The sequence below is a fragment of the Lethenteron reissneri genome, chromosome 2 (assembly GCF_015708825.2).
Source record: "Lethenteron reissneri isolate LAM-NWPU_2019-01 chromosome 2, ASM1570882v1, whole genome shotgun sequence".
NCBI classification, from domain to species: Eukaryota; Metazoa; Chordata; class Hyperoartia; order Petromyzontiformes; family Petromyzontidae; genus Lethenteron; species Lethenteron reissneri.
This window is the reverse complement of record NC_083780.1, coordinates 11,962,830-11,984,416: the sequence shown is the minus strand read 5'-3', so window position 1 is coordinate 11,984,416 and position 21,587 is coordinate 11,962,830. Positions and strand designations below refer to the sequence as shown.

The following is a 21,587-nucleotide window of genomic DNA, read 5'->3' as shown; positions in this document are numbered from 1 at the left end:
GTGCCCTCACCTGTTGCAAGATGTTGTGGTGCCCTCACCTGCTGCAAGGTATTGTGGTGCCCTCACCTGTTGCAAGGTGCTGTGGTGCCCTCACCTGCTGCAAGGTGCTGTGGTGCCCTCACCTGCTGCAAGATGTTGTGGTGCCCTCACCTGTTGCAAGATGTTGTGGTGCCCTCACCTGCTGCAAGATGTTGTGGTGCCCTCACCTGCTGCAAGATGTTGTGGTGCCCTCACCTGTTGCAAGATGTTGTGGTGCCCTCACCTGTTGCAAGATGTTGTGGTGCCCTCCCCTGTTGCAAGATGTTGTGGTGCCCTCACCTGCTGCAAGATGTTGTGGTGCCCTCACCTGTTGCAAGATGTTGTGGTGCCCTCACCTGCTGCAAGATGTTGTGGTGCCCTCACCTGTTGCAAGATGTTGTGGTGCCCTCACCTGCTGCAAGATGTTGTGGTGCCCTCACCTGTTGCAAGATGTTGTGGTGCCCTCACCTGCTGCAAGATGTTGTGGTGCCCTCACCTGTTGCAAGGTGTTGTGGTGCCCTCACCTGCTGCAAGTTGTTGTGGTGCCCTCACCTGTTGCAAGGTGCTGTGGTGCCCTCACCTGCTGCAAGGTGCTGTAGCCCAGCAGCGCCTCTCCGCCCGCCACGAGGCGCGGGTTGGCGGTGCACGCGCACGAGATGTTGGCCGTGTCCGTGGGCCTCAGCAGCACGAGGTAGGGAGCGCCCGACGCGCCGCACAGCACCCACAGCAGGACGGCCACGCGGCACGGCCACCTGTTGGGGGGGGGGGCGCGGGGGGGGGGCGGGGGTGGAGTAGGGGGAGGGGTAGGGGGTGGAGTGGGGGGGGGGAAGAGTAGGGGGGGGGAGAGTAGGAGTTGGGAGAGTAGGGGGGGGAGTAGGGGGGAGTAGGGGGGGAGAGTAGGGGGGGGGAAGAGTAGGGAGGGGGGTAGGGGGTGGAGTGGGGGGGGGGGGAGAGTAGGGGGGGAGTAGGGAGGGAGTAGGGGGGGGGAGAGTAGGGGGGGGAAGAGTAGGGGGGGGTAGGGGGTGGAGTAGGGGGGGGGAGAGTAGGGGGGGGGCGACGGTGAGGAGCGAGGAGCTGGGAATCCCAAAGCGCGGGTCCCCTACGCCTCCTGCCCCCCCCCACCGCCTACCAGGCCACTCCCCCTGCCCCCCCTCCACTGCCCCCCCCCACTGCCCCCCCCCCCCACGCCGCCGCCACCACTCGCTGACCTGGACACCTCTGCGCGTAGCAGGAGAGGCGAGGGGCTCTGCACGCCCCGCAGTTTGGCGAGTCGGTAGAGCGTGAGCAGCATGGTGAAGTTGGCGCTCAGGCCGATGGTCACGTACATGCCCACGCCGATGATGTTGCAGGCGGCGTCTCCCGACACGCAGCGCCTCGTCACGTGGCTCACGGTGACGGACAGCTGTCGGAAGACGAGGTGGAGGAGGTCCGCCAACGACAGGTTGACGATGAGCAGGTTGCCCAGGGGCAGCTGCTGAGACCGAGTCCAGTTGCGGTAGATCACGAACACGTTGGCGGGGAGACCCAAGGCGAGGAGGAGGCTGTAGATCGTCATCCTCACCGCCGTCACCACGGGCTGGTCCATTGATGCCTCCCGCTGTCGCCTCTGGCCTCCTGCTGATGATGATGGAGAAACCCCCGAATCTCAGCACGTGTGCCGCGGATTTTTGCTCGTATGTGGACCAACTGCTGTTGATATTTCACGCAATGAATGGGGATTGTGAAGCTTTCGTGAGTGCAGGGATCCATACTCTTTGGTTCTTTCGGTAAAGTCGCGTGGGTAGAAAAATAAAATAAAATAAATAAAATCACGACGTTTCGGGCGCAACCCAAGCGTCCGTCATCAGGTGGGAAAGCATCGTGGTTAATACCGACAGTAAACAGAAATCTATTGATTTACATGAAGACAAGTCCAGATATTGTGGCCAAGGTTTATCAAATTGTTGTTTTTATTTACATAGTATAGAATTATTTTTTATAACAATATATTGGGGGGGGGGGCATTTTGATGTGTCCCCCCCAATATATATTATGATGACGGCCTCGATTCACAGCGTTCACAACACACCGCGCAAAGTGCTCAAATTAAAGGTTGAGTCGACCTAGGGGAGGCCCAGGACCGGTTTCAGCAATAGCATTCGTATATGATGCTGGCCGTGAGCGGGTCGCCGGGTTCGCAGCGCGGCGCGCTAACCACTGCGCCACCACTCCCCGTTATACATCCCGTGCCGTATCGATACAGATGCCGTTTGCAGAACCCGTTAATCGGCAGCTCGAGGCGTTTCTCAGTAGAGAGAGAAAAGACAAATATGTTGAGCTTATTGCTTTCGACATTTGTATATGTTTACGTGCTGCAAATCATGCGGTTACCGGTTCAACGCTACCGTTGAGCGCAGCTTGGAGAGACCCCGATACAAGCGACACAATTACATCTCAAAAGCCCAAAAACAATACGTAATGAGTGATAAAAAATAATAATTAAAATCTCAACACAATCGTCAATCACGCCGTGCGTGGCCTCACACACGAATAAATATAATCGGCGACGCTTCATGCAAATGGCCCTACTTCATAGCCGGCGACGTTCGAAAATTCGCGGGCTGCGTGGTTTTCTGCGTTGTCACTAAAGTGTCTCTGTGTGCCACCACATCAGTGGTTCATCGCATTGACTGCAGCCTCGCACACACCCTGGGTGCTTAATCGTTACACGTGTACAATCACTACACGTGTGTGTGTGTGTGTGGTTGTGTTTTGATCATCGTTAATGAATACGTCGGGTTTGATGGAACGAAGTAAGTCGGTACTCACGTGACCGCGTCTTCACTTGCTTCGTCGATGATTTATCTTCTGAAGAAATGTGGCCACGTCTCGCACCCCCAGGAAGGGCATCTCGCAACCTCCGGGGTGTGCGTGCACCTCAGGCGAAGAACCACTAGTGTAGTGTATAGTAGTGTAGTATATAGTGTATAGTAGTGCAGTGTATAGTAGTATAGTGTATAGTAGTGTAGTATATAGTGTAGTGTATAGTGTATAGTAGTGTAGTGTATAGTAGTGTAGTGTATAGAGTAGTGTATAGTAGTGTAGTGTATAGTAGTGTAGTGTACAGTGTAGTGTATAGTAGTGTAGTGTATAGTGTATAGTAGTGTAGTGTATGGTAGTGTAGTGTATAGTGTAGTGTATAGTAGTGTAGTGTATAGTGTATAGTAGTGTATAGTGTAGTGTATAGTAGTGTATAGTGTATAGTAGTGTAGTGTATAGCAGTGTAGTGTATAGTGTAGTGTATAGCAGTGTAGTGTATAGTGTAGTGTATAGTGTAGTGTATAGTGTAGTGTATAGTAGTGTAGTGTATAGTAGTGTAGTGTATAGTGGTGTAGTGTATAGTGGTGTAGTGTATAGTGTAGTGTATAGTAGTGTATAGTGTAGTGTATAGTAGTGTAGTGTATAGTGTAGTCTATAGTGTAGTGTATTGTAGTGTATAGTGTACTGTATGGTGGTGTATAGTGTATAGTGTAGTGTATAGTGTAGTGTATAGTATAGTGTAGTGTATGGTAGTGTATAGTGTAGTGTATAGTGTAATGTATGGTAGTGTATAGTGTATGTAGTGTAGGGTAGTTTATAGTGTAGTGTATGGTGGTGTATAGTGTAGTGTATAGTGTAGTGTATGGTAGAGTATAGTGTATGTAGTGTATGGTAGTGTATAGTGTAGTGTATAGTGTAGTGCTCTACATATATGCGTGAGTCTTCACGGGTGAACTCTACGCTCCGTGCTGGAGATTCGCCTGACCGCGGGAGCGCTTCTGCGGTGGATCCCAGACCCATCCACGACGCAGCAGACAATGGGAACACGACACTCACCACCCCCCGCCAACCGCCCACCGACGCACTCACACATTTCCATTATCCAAGGTGAGTGCACGAAGAGAGAGAGAGGTGAGAGAGAGAACACACACAGAGAACACCTGCCGGGTCGCTGTAAACAGTGTCAGCCTCGCACGCGGGATGCTTTAGAAAATCAGGACAAATTATTGGGGCGGGGGGGGGGGGTGACGCTAAAAATAACGAGGGGGTGGCGACAGGAGGTGATCAGCGGTGTCCCTGGCTTCGCATTGTGTCTCCGCGGGGCCAGGTCATTCCCAGAGCAGCCCCTACCCCCCCCCCTACACTCACACCGACAAGAATGACAAACACGAATTCCCCGTGCTCATCAAGTTCACGGACGTGTGGCTCAGAGGTCAGCCGGTGCCGCCGCCGAGAAACCTGGGATTCTAGATTTGAAGCTTTCGTGACTGCAAGGATTCATACTCTTAGGTTTTTTCGATAAAGTCACGTAGGTAAAATTTGTTTTATCAATGAAAGTAAAATAAAACAAATAAAAAAATTCACGACGTTTCGGAGGCAACACAAGCCTCCGTCTTCAGGTGGAACCGTCACCGCCACTTGATACAGCTGTCGTGGCTGTGACGGTTCCACCTGAAGACGGAGGCTTGTGTTGCCTCCGAAACGTCGTGAAATTTGTAATTTATTTTATTTTACTTTTATTAATTTACATTTTTTACCTACGTGACTTTACCGAAAAAACCTAAGAGTATGAAACCTGGGATTGCCTGCACGTGGTTTTCCGTGGCAGCGAGGTGATGGTCTCAGCCTGGTCACCAGTTACTCACGTAGAGAGACCTACGGACTCAGATGGAGGAACCAATAGATTGACGTCGAAATCAATAGGCTCGCGTAGCAACTCGAAGACTCACATCGCGACCCGCAGATCCACAAACTCACGTAGAGACCCATCGACTCGCATAGAGACCCGTAGACTCGTCAAAGTCGTCAAATTTGCGGAGCTCCTCTGAAAATGCAGGAAGAGACGAGAGGTGAGGCAGCGACGAGCTCAGCCTCCCCTCTGATTGCGCAACCTCTCAGTAACTGGATGGAGTGCGGGCAATAAGCGTGTGCCTGTTACTATCTCAGTATGTCACCAATGTAATGTTTGTAGACCCCTTCATTTCATGTCCTCGCCTTCCATATTCCAGGTAACTTATTTCACGTATGTGTATAAAGATATTAAGACTCGCTGGTCTCGTCATGAAACTGTAATGAAAAAGCACCAGGGGAGGCAGCTATCACATCTGCCTCACCGAGGGGGACGTGTCTAACACGCCCCCCTTAGTGAGGACACGCCCCTCTCAGTGTGTGAATCTGACTCTGACACTATCCAGTGCTCTTAGGTTTTTTCGGTAAAGTCACGTAGGTAAAAAATTTAAATGAATAAAAGTAAAATAAAAATAAAATAAAAATCACGACGTTTCGGAGGCAACACAAGCTTCCGTCTTCAGTGATACAGCTATCGTGCTGTGACGGTTCCACCTGAAGACGGAAGCTTGTGTTGCCTCCGAAACGTCGTGATTTAGTTTAGTTATTTTCATTTATTATTATTTTATTTTTATTATTTTACCTACGTGACTTTACCGAAAAAACCTGAGAGTATGAATCCTTGCAGTCACGAAAGCTTCAAATCTAGAACTATCCAGTGCCTCCCCAGCCATTGACCTCAGCGCACGTCACTGGACCTGATCGGCGTCGTGATCTATTGGGAGTCCTCCGAAGGTCTTCCAGCAGCAGCAGCCAGCCAAGACACTCGATGCGTGGGTTATTAATTGCATTATTAATATGATGCGATAATCACGTGACGTCCGTGTTATTTAACATATGGATGTGTTATACTGGTAGGAACCTCCTGGTTACACCAGCCCACAGGGGATTATTGTGTCTGTCCGTCCGTCATGCAGGGAGGAGCTGGGTGGGGAAGGAAGGGCTGGGTGGGGAGGGGAGGGTGGGGGGGGGTGCTGGGTGGGGAGGGTGGGGAGGGGCTGGGTGGGGAGGGTGGGGAGGAGCTGGGTGGGGAGGGGCTGAGTGGGGAGGGTGGGGAGGGGCTGGGTGGGGGGTGGGAGGGGTGGAGCTGGGTGGGGAGGGGCTGGTCACCCCGTGGTGCCCTTATAAAACTCAACGTTTAACCTACTCACGCCGGCTTGTGCCCGCCCTCACAGTCGGCCATATTTGCGGAATACACCACGCCGCCGTTGACCCTGGCCATTGACCGAGCAACACACGTTACTACCAGCTCCCTCCGCAGGAATGTGTTTGAAAAACACTACCGTAATTGTGTTCTGAATTTATTTATTTTAATAAGATATTTCCCCCAAATTGTATCTCAAGTGTGTATATCTGTGTCACGCTTAGAATCCATTAGGAGACGTCTCCGAGGATTGCTGCCCCTCCTTGAGAGAGAACGAATGGCCCACAGAAGCGGACATCGCAGACCTACCGCTGAGATTCGCAGCTTCACGTTTTTTCTTTTTCTTCAAGCGACTTTCTGCTTCACGCACAGTAGAGGGCGCCACTTCTCCACGCACTCGGCCACTTTGGTTTCGCGTAACAATCAAACAGATGTCGATTTAAAGCTTTCGTGACTGCATGGATTCATCTTCTTGGTTCTTTCGGTAAAGTCACGTAGAATGGTAATAATAAAATAATAAAAATAAAACATAATAAAATAATTCTCACGACGTTTCGGCCACAACGCAAGCAGCCGTCCTCAGGTGAAGAACAGGTCTGTCGATAAAACAAAGTCTGAATGACACGTCCTGGGCTTGGAGCGTCTAATTAAGATGGGAAATTCAGATATGCGACTAGCACTACTTGTGATTACTATACACCACCCTATACAATCAAACAGATTGCGATCTTATTCTTATGATTATTTCTTCATCCTCAGGAATAAATAATAATATCCATAATAGACGTTTTGTTTCGGTGGTGGTGGTGGGTGGGGGGGGGGGGGGGGTTAACTCGCGTGAATATAAATGTGTCGTTAAACCCGTCACCACCCGACACAGCCAATTAGTAATATTTTGTCACGATAACAAAAACGTGCCAATTCGTTGCTGGTTCAGCACACAGGTGTGTTGGAGAGTAAACCCACAACATTTACAATTCGAGTCCGACGTTTCGCCGGCAATTACAACCAGCCTCATCAGGCGACAAGTCGAATTGTAAATATTGTGGGTTTACTCTCCAACATCAAGTTCAAGTTCATGTATTAGGTATAGCCCTGTGAGCCATTCGGCTCTTGAATTGGGTGCAACCGCAACCAACAAAAAAAACATGAATAAAAAACATCTTAAAGTGACTATGTGACTAAGTGCAAACAGAAAATTCAAGAAAAGACAGCAAAATATTGCAGAAAAAAATCACCATACACTATAGTGAGGACACGCCCCTCTCAGTGTGTGAATCTGACTCTGACACTATCCAGTGCTCTTAGGTTTTTTCGGTAAAGTCACGTAGGTAAAAAAATTTAAATTAATAAAAGTAAAGTAAAAATAAAATAAAAATCACGACGTTTCGGAGGCAACACAAGCTTCCGTCTTCAGTGATACAGCTATCGTGCTGTGACGGTTCCACCTGAAGACGGAAGCTTGTGTTGCCTCCGAAACGTCGTGATTTAGTTTAGTTATTTTCATTTATTATTATTTTATTTTTTATTATTTTACCTACGTGACTTTACCGAAAAAACCGAAGAGTATGAATCCTTGCAGTCACGAAAGCTTCAAATCTAGAACTATCCAGTGCCTCCCCAGCCATTGACCTCAGCGCACATCACTGGGCTTGATCGGCGTCGTGATCTATTGGGAGCCCTCCGAAGGTCTTCCAGCAGCAGCCAGCCAAGACACTCGATGCGTGGATTATTAATTGCATTATTAATATGATGCGATAATCACGTGACGTCCGTGTTATTTAACATATGGACGTGTTATACTGGTAGGAACCTCCTGGTTACGCCAGCCCACATGGGATTATTGTGTCCGTCGTGCAGGGAGGGGCTGGGTGGAGAGGGACGGGCGGGGAGGGGCTGGGTGTGGGGGGGGGCTAGGTGGGGGGTAGGAGGGTGGGGAGGGGCTGGGTGGGGAGGGGCTGGGTGGGGGGGCTGGGTGGGGGGTGGGAGGGGTGGAGCTGGGTGGGGAGGGGCTGGTCACCCCGTGGTGCCCTTATAAAACTCAACGTTTAACCTGCTCACGCCGGCTTGTGCCCGCCCTCACAGTCGGGCATATTTGCGGAATACACCACGCCGCCGTTGACCCTGGCCATTGACCGAGCAACCCAACGTTCCTACCAGCTCCCTCCGCAGGAATGTGTTTGAAAAACACCACCGTAAGTGTGTTCTGAATTAATTTTTTTAAAGAAGATATTTACCCCAAATTGTATCTCAAGTGTGTATATCTGCGTCACGCTTAGAATCCATTAGGAGACGTCTCCGAGGATTGCTGCCCCTCCTTGAGAGAGACCGAATGGCCCACAGAAGCGGACATCACAGACCTCCCGCTGAGATTCGCAGCTTCACGTTTTTTTCATTTTTCTTCAAGCGACTTTCTGCTTCACGCACAGTAGAGGGCGCCACTTCTCCACGCACTCGGCCACTTTGGTTTCGCGTAACAATCAAACAGATGTCGATTTAAAGCTTTCGTGACTGCAGGGATTCATCTTCTTGGTTCTTTCGGTAAAGTCACGTAGAATGGTAATAATAAAATAATAAAAATAAAACATAATAAAATAATTCTCACGACCTTTCGGCCACAACGCAAGCAGCCGTCCTCAGGTGAAGAACAGGTCTGTCGATAAAACAGAGTCTGAATGACACGTCCTGGGCTTGGAGCGTCTAATTAAGATGGGAAATTCAGATATGCGACTAGCACTACTTGTGATTACTATACACCACCCTATACAATCAAACAGATTGCGATCTTATTCTTATGATTATTTCTTCATCCTCAGGAATAAATAATAATATCCACAATAGACGTTTTTTTCTTCTTGGTTCTTTCGGTAAAGTCACGTAGTAGGGAAGTAATAAAATAATAAAAATAAAACATAAAAAAATAGACGTTTTGTTTGGGTGGTGGTGGTGGTGGGGGGGTTAACTCGCGTGAATATAAATGTGTCGTTAAACCCGCCACCACCCGACACAGCCAATTAGTAATATTTTGTCACGATAAAAACGTGCCAATTCGTTGCTGGTTCAGCACACCGGTGTGTTGGAGAGTAAACCCACAACATTTACAATTCGAGTCCGACGTTTCGCCGGTAATTACAACCAGCCTCATCAGGCGACAAGTCGAATTGTAAATATTGTGGGTTTACTCTCCAACATCAAGTTCACGTATTAGGTATAGCCCTGTGAGCCATTCGGCTCTTGAATCGGGTGCAACCGCAACCAACAAAAAAAACATGAATAAAAAACATCTTAAAGTGACTATGTGACTAAGTGAAAACAGAAAATTCAAGAAAAGACAGCAAAATATTGCAGAAAAAAATCACCATACACCAAACATACGAGTGTGCTGACCATGTAACGAATTGGCACGTTCTGTTTACGTGACAAACCTTACTAATTTGCTGTGTCGGGTGGTGGCGGGTTTAACGACACATTTATAATCACGCGATCTAACCCCCCCCAAAAGCCCCCTCTATTAGAGGGAGGACACACAGACTCCACACGCTCACCGCTAACCACACTCAGTCACACTCCGCAGAACAGGGGCAGAACAAAGTGAGCCCGCATGCGGAATCGAATCTCGTCCAGGGCCCCTTCCACTTGTGAGGCGCACGTGGCAACCACCGCGCCACCCGACCGGGTTGTTAGTGTCAGGCTTGCCTCTGTGTGTGTGTGTGGACAAAGTCCCATCGGTGAGCTCCTCCGGCAGGCAAGGCTGCGTTGGCTGGGCCATGTTGCCCGCATGCTCAGCCACCGCATGCCCAAACAGCTTTTGTTCGGCCGGATCGAGAGGGCTTAATGGGCGCGGCACGGGCTAGAGAAGAGATGGAGTGATGTGGTACAGGAGGATGTGGAGCTGAGTGGACTTGCCGATGACTGGTACCAGCGGTGTCAAGACCGGCCTCTTTGGAGGAGGTTCGTGAAGGACGCTACTGGGCAGTTGGAGGCAGTCGCCCTCCAGCAACAACAGAGGGCGGAGGAGCGACGCTCACAACAACGAGCGGAGCGCCGGGTGGCTAAAGCACAGCAAGTTGGTACAGTAGGGGGCACAGGTGGTGCATCAGCCAGTCATCTCGGTCATCTCGGTCAGTCGACCCGTGGCACCTGCTGGGTCTGCCCCGTGACCTCCTGCCAGCGGGCGTTCGACACTTCACGTGGCCTCAAGGTGCACTTGGCCTGGCGCAGGCGTCGTGGTGACGTCACCGCCACTTAGTGGCGAATGGCGGTTGTTGTTGTGTGTGTGGGGAACGGTGGTCCAGTGGTTAGCGCGTTGCGCTACGAACCCGGCGATCCGAATTCGATTCCCACTGGTGATGATTATCTGAACCGATCCTGGGCCTCCCCTAAGTCGACTCGGCCTCAAATGAATACCTGGCGCGGTGTGTAAACATCGCCACTGGGGAGACAAAGGCGGCCGGGCGTGGTGCTGGCCACCCACCCCCTCGTGTACCATTCCGGCCTTCATAGGTGCTCGCTAACAGCACTTGCCCCTACAGTCTGTTTGGGCTATACGGGGGATCTTTGTATTGGTGTTTGGCTGTTAGCCGGCTTGCCTGATGCAAACAACCATGGAAGAAAAACCACGCCATGGCATGGATCCTGCGAATGCTTTTCAGCATCCGCCTGACGTTGGGCGCACAAATAAAAGAGTTTGGTTTTATAAAAATATATTTTTGTATCCTTGCCCCATCCCCCCGTGACAGATGGACGGACGGCATTGACAACAATAGCGACCACACGACACACACACACACGACAGCGCGGTTGCTTTAATTAATCTTTATTACGGCCAAACAAGGATCAAGGACAACAACAACGATCCCGCTGTCGAGCTGATCCCGATGGCAGATTGAAGGCACCACCTTCGGGCAGCGGCGGAAAACCCTCGCGGTGGCGCCGGTGCGGTGACCGGCAACAGCGAACGGACCGCGAAATCCGCTTCGAAGGAGGAATCGTCGCGCTCGCCGCGTAACGGCACCAGCGCCACCACGAACGGTGCCGCGCTACGTCAGGTGGCAACCAACGGCGAGCGTCGACTTCCCACCGCTCGCCGCCACCGCCGCAGCCACCACCGCCGCTCAGCTGCCCAGCGTCATCTTGTCGAAGAGGTACTCGCCCACTCCGGCCTGCGGCACGCCGAGGCGCTTGAGGTTGGTGATGTGCTCGCCCAGCTGCTTGATGGCGTCCACCTGCTCCTCCAGGTAGTGGCTCTCGATGAAGTCGCACAGCTGGCGAGGGGGGCAGGGGGCGAGAGGGCGCTTCGGTTGAGCATCGCAGTTCATCGGAGGTTCGCTCCCCCCCCCCACCCGGCCCCCGGCCCGGCCCTCCTTCGTTATTCAAATCATGAGAGATCATTGTTGGTTTCTTTTTGGTTAGGCCAGGGGTGGGGAACGTATAAGGCCCGCGAAATCATTTGGGTCTGGCCCTGACAAGGCAACCACAGGCGGGACTCGAAATTCAATAAATCTTAAAAGCAAACCTGGAAAAGCAGTTGCGAGTAGCAGCAACATCATCAATGCCAGCAGCTAACATCACACGCCTCACCAAAGGGAAGCGGTTCCAGCCATCACATTAGGGGGTGAGTTCATTAAATGTTTGACCAAATATAACAACGGGCTAAATTTAAGTTGATAATTTTGCGTGACCCGCGAATGATGTTATACATATCCAAATGGCCCTTGGCAGAAAAAAGGTTCCCCACCCCTGGGTTAAGCAATGAGGTCACTACCCCCCACGCCTTCCCCAACCCCTCCCACCCCCTGAGATCCTAAATGAAGATACAGCGAGCACTTTGATCGCAGTAGTAGGAGTGACAATCGTCGTGCCAACGTGCTGGCGGCCAGTGGCCACGTGCTCACACATGGGAGCAAACCGGGCCACCACCAGAGAAAACAACCCCCACACGTGCGAGGGGGACAAACACCGTATCCCACTCAGGTGGGCCATGTTAGAAATAAGTCTGCACATTGCCACACCTGCCAACCGCTTATCAGTGCCCCCTAGCTTATTACAGACCAATTCAAACCTTATTGGTCACCCCGCGCCCCTTGTAAACCTCAACGTTCATCCTACAAAGTCCCATCGCAAGTAGAGAGACACAAACAAAGACAAACACAAAGTTGCCCGTATTGAAACGGCTGTACGCCGCATGGACCTGAAAACTCAATTCCCCTGTACACGAATACGGGGTAAACCGTGTGGGTTGACAGCTGTGTTAGCCTGCACGTTGCTGGGAAGGAAGCATGGATCACAGGCTGTAACTACCGCCACCACCACCCCTTTGGCAAGCGTCTTAGTGTCGTCTGCGGCGTCGCGAGCACACCTGAGGGTCCTTGTTCTTGTCGGCGAGGGCGTGCAGCTCCAGCAGCGCCTGGTTCACGCTCTTCTCCAGCTGAAGCGCCAGCTGCAGCGCCTCAAGGCCATTGCCCCACTCGTCCCGGTCCGGCTTCTACACTCGTGGCACGCGGCACCGCCATCGGCCGCGGTCACAGCTCTGTCCACGCGAATCCGTGGCTCGCTGTGTCAGCCTATGGTCATCTGAGTGAGCCTGTGCGTCTCCTGAGTGAGTCTGTGGGCCTCTGAGTGAGTCTGTGGGTCTCTTGACTGAGCCTGTGGGTCTCCTGAGTGAGTCTGTGGGCCTCTGAGTGAGTCTGTGGGTCTCTTGACTGAGCCTAAGGGTCTCCTGAGTGAGTCTGGGCCTCTGAGTGAGTCTGTGGGCGTCTGAGTGAGTTTGTGGGCCTCTGTGTGAGTCTGTGGACCTCTGAGTGAGTATGTGGGCTTCTGAGTTAGCTTGTGGGCCTCTGAGTGAGTCTGTGGACCTCTGAGTGAGTATGGGCCTCTGTGTGAGTCTGTGGGCCTCTGAGTGAGTCTGTGGACCTCTGAGTGAGTTTGGGCCTCTGTGTGAGTCTGTGGGCCTCTGAGTGAGTCTGTGGGCCTCTGAGTGAGTCTGTGGGTCTCCTGAGTGAGTCTGGGCCTCTGAGTGAGTCTGTGGGCGTCTGAGTGAGTTTGTGGGCCTCTGAGTGAGTCTGTGGACCTCTGAGTGAGTATGTGGGCCTCTGAGTGAGTCTGTGGGTCTCTGAGTGAGTGTGTGGGCCTCTGAGTGAGTCTGGGCCTCTGAGTGAGTCTGTGGGCCTCTAAGTGAGTCTGTGGGTCTATGAGTGAGTATGTGGGCCTCTGAGTGAGTCTGTGGGCCTCTGAGTGAGCCTGTGGGCCTATGAATGAGCATGTGAGTTTCTGAGTGAGTCTGTGGGTCTCTGATTGAGCCTGTGGGCCTATGAATGAGCCTGTGGGTTTCTGAGTGAGTCTGCGGGTCTCTGATTGAGCCCGTGGGCCACTGTGAGTGAGAAGGCCGCCTCACCTTGATGTCCTGCAGCACGACGCGGCCGCCACGCTTGTTCTGGTACTCGAGCAGCTTCTCGGCGTGGTCGCGCTCCTCGTGAGACAGCTCCTTGAAGAACTTGTGGAAGTTCTTCAGGGCCACGTCATCGCGGTCGAAGTAGTAGGCCTAGCGGGTCCAGGGGTGGAAATGTGGCACCTGTTAAATTTACCTGCTGCCTGGTTCAAGACGAGTACCACTCTCATACCGTGTCAACCCATAGGGGTTACCCCGTATTCTTGTACAGGGACATTGAGTTATTGGCGTACAGCCGTTTCAACACGGGCAAAAAAATGTGTCTTTGTTTGTGTTTCTCCCTTGTGATGGGGCTTTGTAGGATGAACGTTGAGATTTCTAAGGGGCACGGGCTGACCAATAAGGTCTGAATTGGTTTGCAATAAGGTAGAGCACTGATAAGGGGTTGACAGGTATGCACTCTGGACGGGTTTCTACATTCAGTACCTCATCAGCAGAGTCGGGCTCGCTTGAACCCACGTGATTGCACGCGAGTCAGACCGAGTAACAACGGCCTGATGTGATTGTCTATTTATTCGTGACAATATTTCACCTGATAATTGTTTTTTTACCCTTTTATCTGGCAACAAAACTGACACCTTTTTTACGAGGAGTCATGTTTGCATAGACCACAATACCTGCAGTCATAATGCAAACAAAAAACATAACTCTGATAATGTATGCACTATCCTTGAAGTTGATTGGTCCACACCCGAGACAGCTTTCCTTAGAGCCTAGTCTCACATGGGTTGGACCAGATGACGCCAAAAGGCGCAAAACTCAAAGACAATGCACTATCAGAGTATGAGAGCCCGGGGTAAGCATTAACACCATTGGTACCTCGTAAAAAAAGGTGTCAGTTTTGTTGCCAGATAAGAGGGTAAAAAAACAATTATCATATTTTTTACTGGCAACTGAGGTACCAATGGAATCTTTCACCTGCGACGCTCTTTGCCAAGCGAGCTGTTTCACCTGAAATGATTGTCCAGATGATAATATTGTTTATACACATATATGAAAATGTAACCGCACAAAGCAAGCAACGCAAAATGGAATCGCCCCGGGCCTTGGCTGTGTTGCCAAACTGATTGCGCCACGACTCTCGTGAACGCTGGCAAGCCGGCACGATAACAGGCCGCAACCGAGATGGGGATATCGGCAAGAGATTGGACATTCGTGGCCGGAGGGTGGCATTTCGAAAATCGTCCGGTGAGGCTGCCAACTCGGGAGTGCGAGAGAAGCCCTCTGCCGTTGCATCTGCGACGACGCAATTCCTGTTTATACCCTCCACAGTATGGTTCCCTCTAGATTTGAAGTTTTCGTGACTTGCAGGGGTCCATACTCTTTGGTTCTTTCGGTAAAGTCACGTAGGTATGAAATTACATGAATTAAATCACGGCGTTTCGGGCGCAACACAAGCGTCCGTCATCAGGTGGGACAACCACAGCAAGAAGCAATTGCTGAAATATGGTTCCCATTGTCCGCGAGAATCCACGACTTTCGATACTGTTCCCAATTATGCGCCAAAATCAAAGATCCCCCGTGTAGCCTTAGCAGGCTGGTCAGCAGAGGGCACGGCAGACGAGGGGGTGGGTGGCCAGCGCCATGCCCGGCCGCCTTTGTCTCCCCAGTACTCATATATACATACACGTTGAAACTAGGTACCAATTTAAGGCTGAGTTGACCTAAGGGGAGGCCCAGGACCGGTTCAAATATTCGTCACTGGTATTGAACTCGGGTGGTGGGGTTCGTAGCGCAGTGCGCTAACCACTACATGAGTTTTCCCCACACACATAGATACACACACACAGACACACACACAGACACACAGACACACACACACACAGACACACACACAGACGCACACACACAGACACACCACTCACAGACACACTCACAGACACAGAGACACACACCACTCGCAGACACACAGACACACAGACACACACAGAGACACACACACAGACACACAGACACACACACAGAGACACCACTCACAGACACATAGACACACACACACACCACTCACAGACACATAGACACACACACACACACCACACACACACACAGACACACAGACACACACACACACACCACTCACAGACACACACACACCACTCACAGACACACAGACACACACAGTCACCACTCACAGACACATAGACATACACACAGACACACACATACACACAGACACACCACTCACAGACACACAGACACACACACAGAGACACACACACACCACTCACATACACATAAACACACCACTCACAGACACACACAGACACCACAAACACAGACACATAGACACAACACAGACACACAGACACACACATACACACAGACACACAGACACACACACAGACACCACTCACAGACACATAGACACACACACACAAACACAAAACACGCACAGACAAACACGCAGAGACACACACGTAGACATACGCTAACACACGGACACGCAGACACTTCCACAAAGGTAAAAATAACAGACACACACACAGACACAAAGGGACACGCGCACGCGCGCGCGCGCGCACGTGCAAATCGACCTCGGTGTCGCCAGGTTTCGGAGCGCCACGCCGCTAACCGCTGCACCACCGCTCCCCGTCGCAATCGACACGGGTCCGCGTGTCGCTTGCGACGGGTCAGGGATCCGTCTGTGGCCTCCTCACCATGGAGCTGTAGACGTAGGAGGCGTAGAGCTCCTGGTTGACCTGCCGGTTGATGGCAGCTTCCACCTCCTGGGTGAAGTTTTGGCGAACCTGGGACGTCATCTTCTGTCAGCTGAAAGGGCAACAACAGGCGAAGGAGATCACAGGAGGAAGTTCCGTTCAAACACTGTTGAAGCTAGAACCCGTGTTTCCCGTGATGATATGCTGAATGCACGAGGCGCTGGTGGCTTATATAGTCTGTGAAGGCGTAGGGAGGCTGAGCCAAGTCACGCTCAGCCCAGCCTACTCACACTCACAGCCCAACCCACTCACAGCATACTCACACTCACACAAACCAGCATACTCCGGCTGATTGATGATGCAGCACTCACTGAGTCACTCACTCACTGGCGGTCGTTGTCTCCTGGTTACTCTTTTGTCGCTACTACCATGAACTCGCTCTATATACCAGATACTGCCTGTTGAGTTTCATCAACCACGCTGTGTTCAACAACCACCACCACACTGGAAGCCACAACAAAACACCCACTCATACATCCACCCACTCATCCAACCACTCACTCACTCATCCAACCAATCACTCATTCATCCACCCACTCACTCATCCAACCACCCACCTACTCATCCACGCACTCATCCATCCACTCACTCATCCATCCACCCACCCACTCATTCATCCACCCACCCACTCACCCATCCACCCACCCACTCACCCATCCATCCACCCACTCACCCATCCACTCACCACACTGCAGGTCACAACGCTTCTCTGCGTCTTCTCTCGCTCTGCTGCACACTGGAATTCCTCCTCACATAATCATCATCATCATCATCTCGTCCCCCCAAGCTCTTACAGCAACAACAACCTTGCTCAATTCCAGACACGTGGTACGCGCTTATCTATTAGAACTGCGACATTGCTGTTTGTTCCTGGCCGTTTGCTCTGTGCTTGTCAACTGCGTAAAAAATATAATAACCGGCCCACAAAATGAACTCTTACCACCTGGTACCTGGGGTCGCCACCTTTTTTCACGGACAAAAACGGGACAAGTGGCAACCGCAACTGCCTTCCAGCGTTACCACGACCACCATCACACAAAGTCGCCTTCCTTTCGCAACCACAACGCCGTCGCCACCCGTTCTGTTGTTGTCATTGTGAGTCTGTGGCTCTCCAATGGGGTCTTTGTGTGAGTCTGTGGGTCTGCGTGGGTCTCTGTGAGTCTCCGCGGGTCTCCGTGCGAGTCTGTGGGTCTCCGTGCGAGTATGTGGGTCTCCGTGCGAGTCTGTGGGTCTCCGTGCGAGTATGTGGGTCTCTGTGGGTCTATGTGCGAGTCTGTGGGTCTCTGTGGGTCTCCGTGCGAGTATGTGGGTCTCTGTGCGAGTCTGTGGGTCTCCGTGCGAGTATGTGGGTCTCTGTGCGAGTCTATGGGTATCTGTGGGTCTCTGTGGGTCTCCGTGCGAGTCTGTGGGTCTCCGTGCGAGTATGTGGGTCTCCGTGCGAGTATGTGGGTCTCTGTGGGTCTCCGTGCGAGTCTGTGGGTCTATGTGGGTCTCCGTGCGAGTCTGTGGGTCTCTGTGGGTCTCCGTGCGAGTTTGTGGGTCTCTGTGGGTCTCCGTGCGAGTCTGTGGGTCTCCGTGCGAGTCTGTGGGTCTCTGTGGGTCTCCGTGCGAGTCTGTGGGTATCTGTGAGTTTCCGTGCGAGTCTGTGGGTCTATGTGGGTCTCTGTGCAAGTCTCTGTGGGTCTCCGTGCGAGTCTGTGGGTATCTGTGGATCTCTGTGGGTCTCCGTGTGAGTCTGTGTGTCCCCGTGCGAGTATGTGGGCCTCCTGTTCGTATTGGTCAGCTCGATGGATGTTGGGAGAGACAAGACCGTTTCACATATCACGCGACGCCGATGACAGCCGTGATTGGATCGCCGCCAGTTCACTGTTTTAGCGGCTTTGCCGTGCCAGCAGAAGACGTGAGCTCAGCAGAGCCGCGCTCATTGTTTGGTTCAAAGGTTCAAAGTAGCGCAGAACGGTTAAACTTTGGACCCTTGGCATGACCACACGGGCCAGGCCTGTCAATCAACTGCTGAACGAGAGACTCCCACATGCCGCTCGGGAGAAGGGCTGTCTGACCATACTTCACCACGCTGGTCGACGCGGGCTCAAGGTGAAGACAGTGGAGAGGAGAGGACGGAACTCAGGATCAGTGTCGTTATCTGTCATGAGCGGATGTTGGCCGTGCCTGGGAATCGAACTCAGGTGACCAGGCTCATAGCAGGATTGTTAATATCGTTTTTGCTCGAATGGTAACCACGTAAAATTTTTTTTAAAACATTGAACCACATAAAAAAAACCGGTTAACAGTCTCGCGCACATATATACATGTCCATAGCAGTAAATACCAACAACAAGTTCCGCTTTTAACTGGTTAGCACGTAACTGGATTGGCAAAGCAGAGGTCGCAGATTTGATTCGATCTCCCGTAGCGCCGCCGTCTGAGTCGATGTCGCAACGGGGTCAATGAAACAACCCCCCCCCCCCAGGTGCCCTCCAACCTGCGTCTGCTGCTGGGGCCAGCCGTGAATGGGTGACGCATCGCCCGAGTCAAAGAGCAGGTCATGTGCGGTGATGGTGAAGGGCGGCTGGGACGCCCTCCGATTTTCAACACGTCCGGTCCATACTCGTTTGGTTATTCTTGGTTCTTTCGGTAAAGTCACGTAGAAGGGAAATAATAAAAGAAAAAAAGAAAACATGATTTATTATTCTTGGTTCTTTCGGTGAAGTCACGTAGAAGGGAAATAATAATAGAAATATAAAACAATAAAAATTCTCACGACGTTTCGACTGCAACGAAAGCAATCATCATCAGGTATGAAATCCACAGCAAGAAAATTAGATGTTTTTCTTCAAATTTTCGTGTGATGCGCCAAGCCTCGCCTCCACAGTGCTGGACTACATGAATAGCCACCACTGCTCCGATAACAATCTCACGGGGGGTTTTGTTGTTGTTGTTGTTGCGACGTGACGAACCGTCTACCAAGTCCCTAGAACGTGCGTGCGTTTCTGTGACCCACGTGGGGTCCCCCATCGTGTTCTCTCGCGCACTGCTGAGCTCTTGCGCCACTCCCCTGGACGTTGTCCACGTGTCTGAGCCATGTCAAAAAGCTAAAGGAGCAGCCCTGAAATCGCCTCTCTCGCACCACTGTTGGTGGAAGGGCCTCCACTACAGGGCGCTCCAGAGAGCCACTCTAGACCGACTTTATGTTTATTAGACAAGGTCCTACTAAATTTCGATTTAAAGCTTTCGTGACTGCAGGGATTCATCTTCTTGGTTCTTTCGGTAAAGTCACGTAGAAGGGAAATGATAAGATAATAAAAATAAAACATAATAAAATAAAAGAAAAAATATTTTATAAAAAAATGTATTTTATAAAAAAAAATTAATGTTTTATTTTTATTATTTTATTATTTCCCTTCTACGTGACTTTACCGAAAGAACCAAGAAGATGAAGGCCCACTAAGCTGTATATTTGTCAGAAGCGACCTGGCCACAAATGATAGCTCAACGAAGTGGCTTATTACGTGCAAGTGTACAGCAGCCAAACACTCTGAACGCACGTTGTTCATAGATGTGGAGGGGAAAATCGGAGAACCCGGAGAAAAATCCACGCGACCACGGGGAGAGCATGCAAACTCCAAATGTACAGGTGGCATGGTCGGGATCAAACCCGCGACCTCCTGCATACCAGGCGAGAGAGTCAACACATTCTTGCAGAGGGAGCTGGTAGGGACGTTGGGTTGCTCGGTCAATGGCCAGGGTCAACGGCGGCGTGGTGTATTCCGCAAATATGGCCGACTGTGAGGGCGGGCACAAGCCGGCGTGAGCAGGTTAAACGTTGAGTTTTGTAAGGGCGCCACGGGGTGACCAGCCCCTACCCACCCAGCCCCACCCCTCCTACCCCCCACCAGCCCCACCCTCCCCATCCAGCCCCTCCCCACCCTCCCCACCCAGCCCTTCCCCACCCAGCCCCACCTAGCCCCACCCTCCCCACCCAGCCCCTCCCTACCCTTTCCTCCCAACCCAGCCCCTCCCTCTCCACCCAGCCCCTCCCTGCACGACGGACTGACGGACACAACAATCCCCTGTGGGCTGGTGTAACCAGGAGGTTCCTACCAGTAACATCTCCTAGCCACCGTGGCGCCCGCCGTAACTCCAGAGGCCCCACCCGAACAGGGCACTTTTGGCCACGTTTTGGGGAGACCTTCAACAGTTGCTAGATGGCGACAGACGCTGCTGATGATGCTACTGGCTGTCTGCATGTCACGCCGAGGTCATCCAGCGCCGGGTAGACTCACACAAAGACCCATAGACTCGTACAGAGCCTCCCCCCCCCCAGCAAATGCCAATGGTGGGCTGGAGGCGTCTTCGTCCCCACGTCAGCCAGCGACTCGTTGACCTACCACCCCTCCTCCCCCACTCCTCCACCAGGTGTAACTTGCTCGACCGGACCCGTCTGGTTGAGCTCAGGCCGAGCGCGGCCACGCGTCTCGCGACTCGGGTGCGTTCGCCGAAGCCGCGACGGAGTCGCTCTGAACCAGAGGTCGCAAACGGGTTTTGATTCCTTATCCGTACCCGTACCCGGCCGTACCAGGGTCGCAAACGGGTACCCGTACTCGGCCGGGTACGGGTAGCCGGGTATCGGGTAGGGTACGGGTATCGGGTACCTGGTTGCGACCTCTGCTCTGACCACAGCTCCCCTCGCGGTAGCCACTCGAGTGCACGATGCGAACATCTCGTCAGCCACGGGGCTCAACGGGGAGGGTTCGTAAATGTTCAAGCTTAGCGAGGTGGGTCAGATGTGTCCACTCTTTCACCAGGAACATCCCTGGACACCCTTGCACAACGAAGTTGGATTTTCGAAATGTGCATTGCTTTTTTTAAAATTATCATTACTTACGGATAATTCACCTGAACCCCCCCCTCCTGGGTTTGGAACATCACATTTACGAGGCGGTGACCGTGAGGCAGTGTTGGTATGTGGGCCTCTGTGTGAGTCTGTGCGTCTCTGAGTGAGTCTACGGGTCTCTGAGTCTGTGGGTCTCTGAGTCTGTAGGCCTCTGAGTCTGTGGGCCTCTGTGTGAGTCTGTGCGTCTCTGAGTGAGTCTGTGGGTCTCTGAGTGAGTCTACGGGTCTCTGAGTGAGTCTGTACGTCTCTGAGTGAGTCTACGGGTCTCTGAGTCTGCGCGTCTCTGTGTGAGTCTGTGGGTCTTTGAGTGAGTCTGTGGGTCTCTGAGTGAGTCTGTGCGTCTCTGAGTGAGTCTACGGGTCTCTGAGTCCGTGCGTCTCTGAGTGAGTCTGTGGGTCTCTGAGTCTGTGGGCCTCTGAGTGAGTCTGTGCGTCTCTGTGTGAGTCTACGGGTCTCTGCGTGCGTCTGTGGGTCACTGCCCAAGTCTGCGTCTCTGCACGA

General features: G+C 52.0%; 1 protein-coding gene across 1 annotated transcript; it reads right to left on the bottom strand.

Moving 5' to 3' along the window:
- Positions 1-10,828: 10,828 nt before the first annotated feature.
- On the bottom strand, positions 10,829-16,353 carry LOC133343891 (ferritin heavy chain B-like). Its single transcript, XM_061553868.1, has 4 exons — positions 16,133-16,353; positions 13,422-13,568; positions 12,387-12,512; positions 10,829-11,292 (listed from the first exon to the last, which is right to left on the bottom strand). Exons 1-4 carry the CDS (start codon positions 16,232-16,234, stop codon positions 11,143-11,145), a joined length of 525 nt encoding a protein of 174 aa, XP_061409852.1. The 5' UTR covers positions 16,235-16,353; the 3' UTR covers positions 10,829-11,142.
- Positions 16,354-21,587: the final 5,234 nt, after the last annotated feature.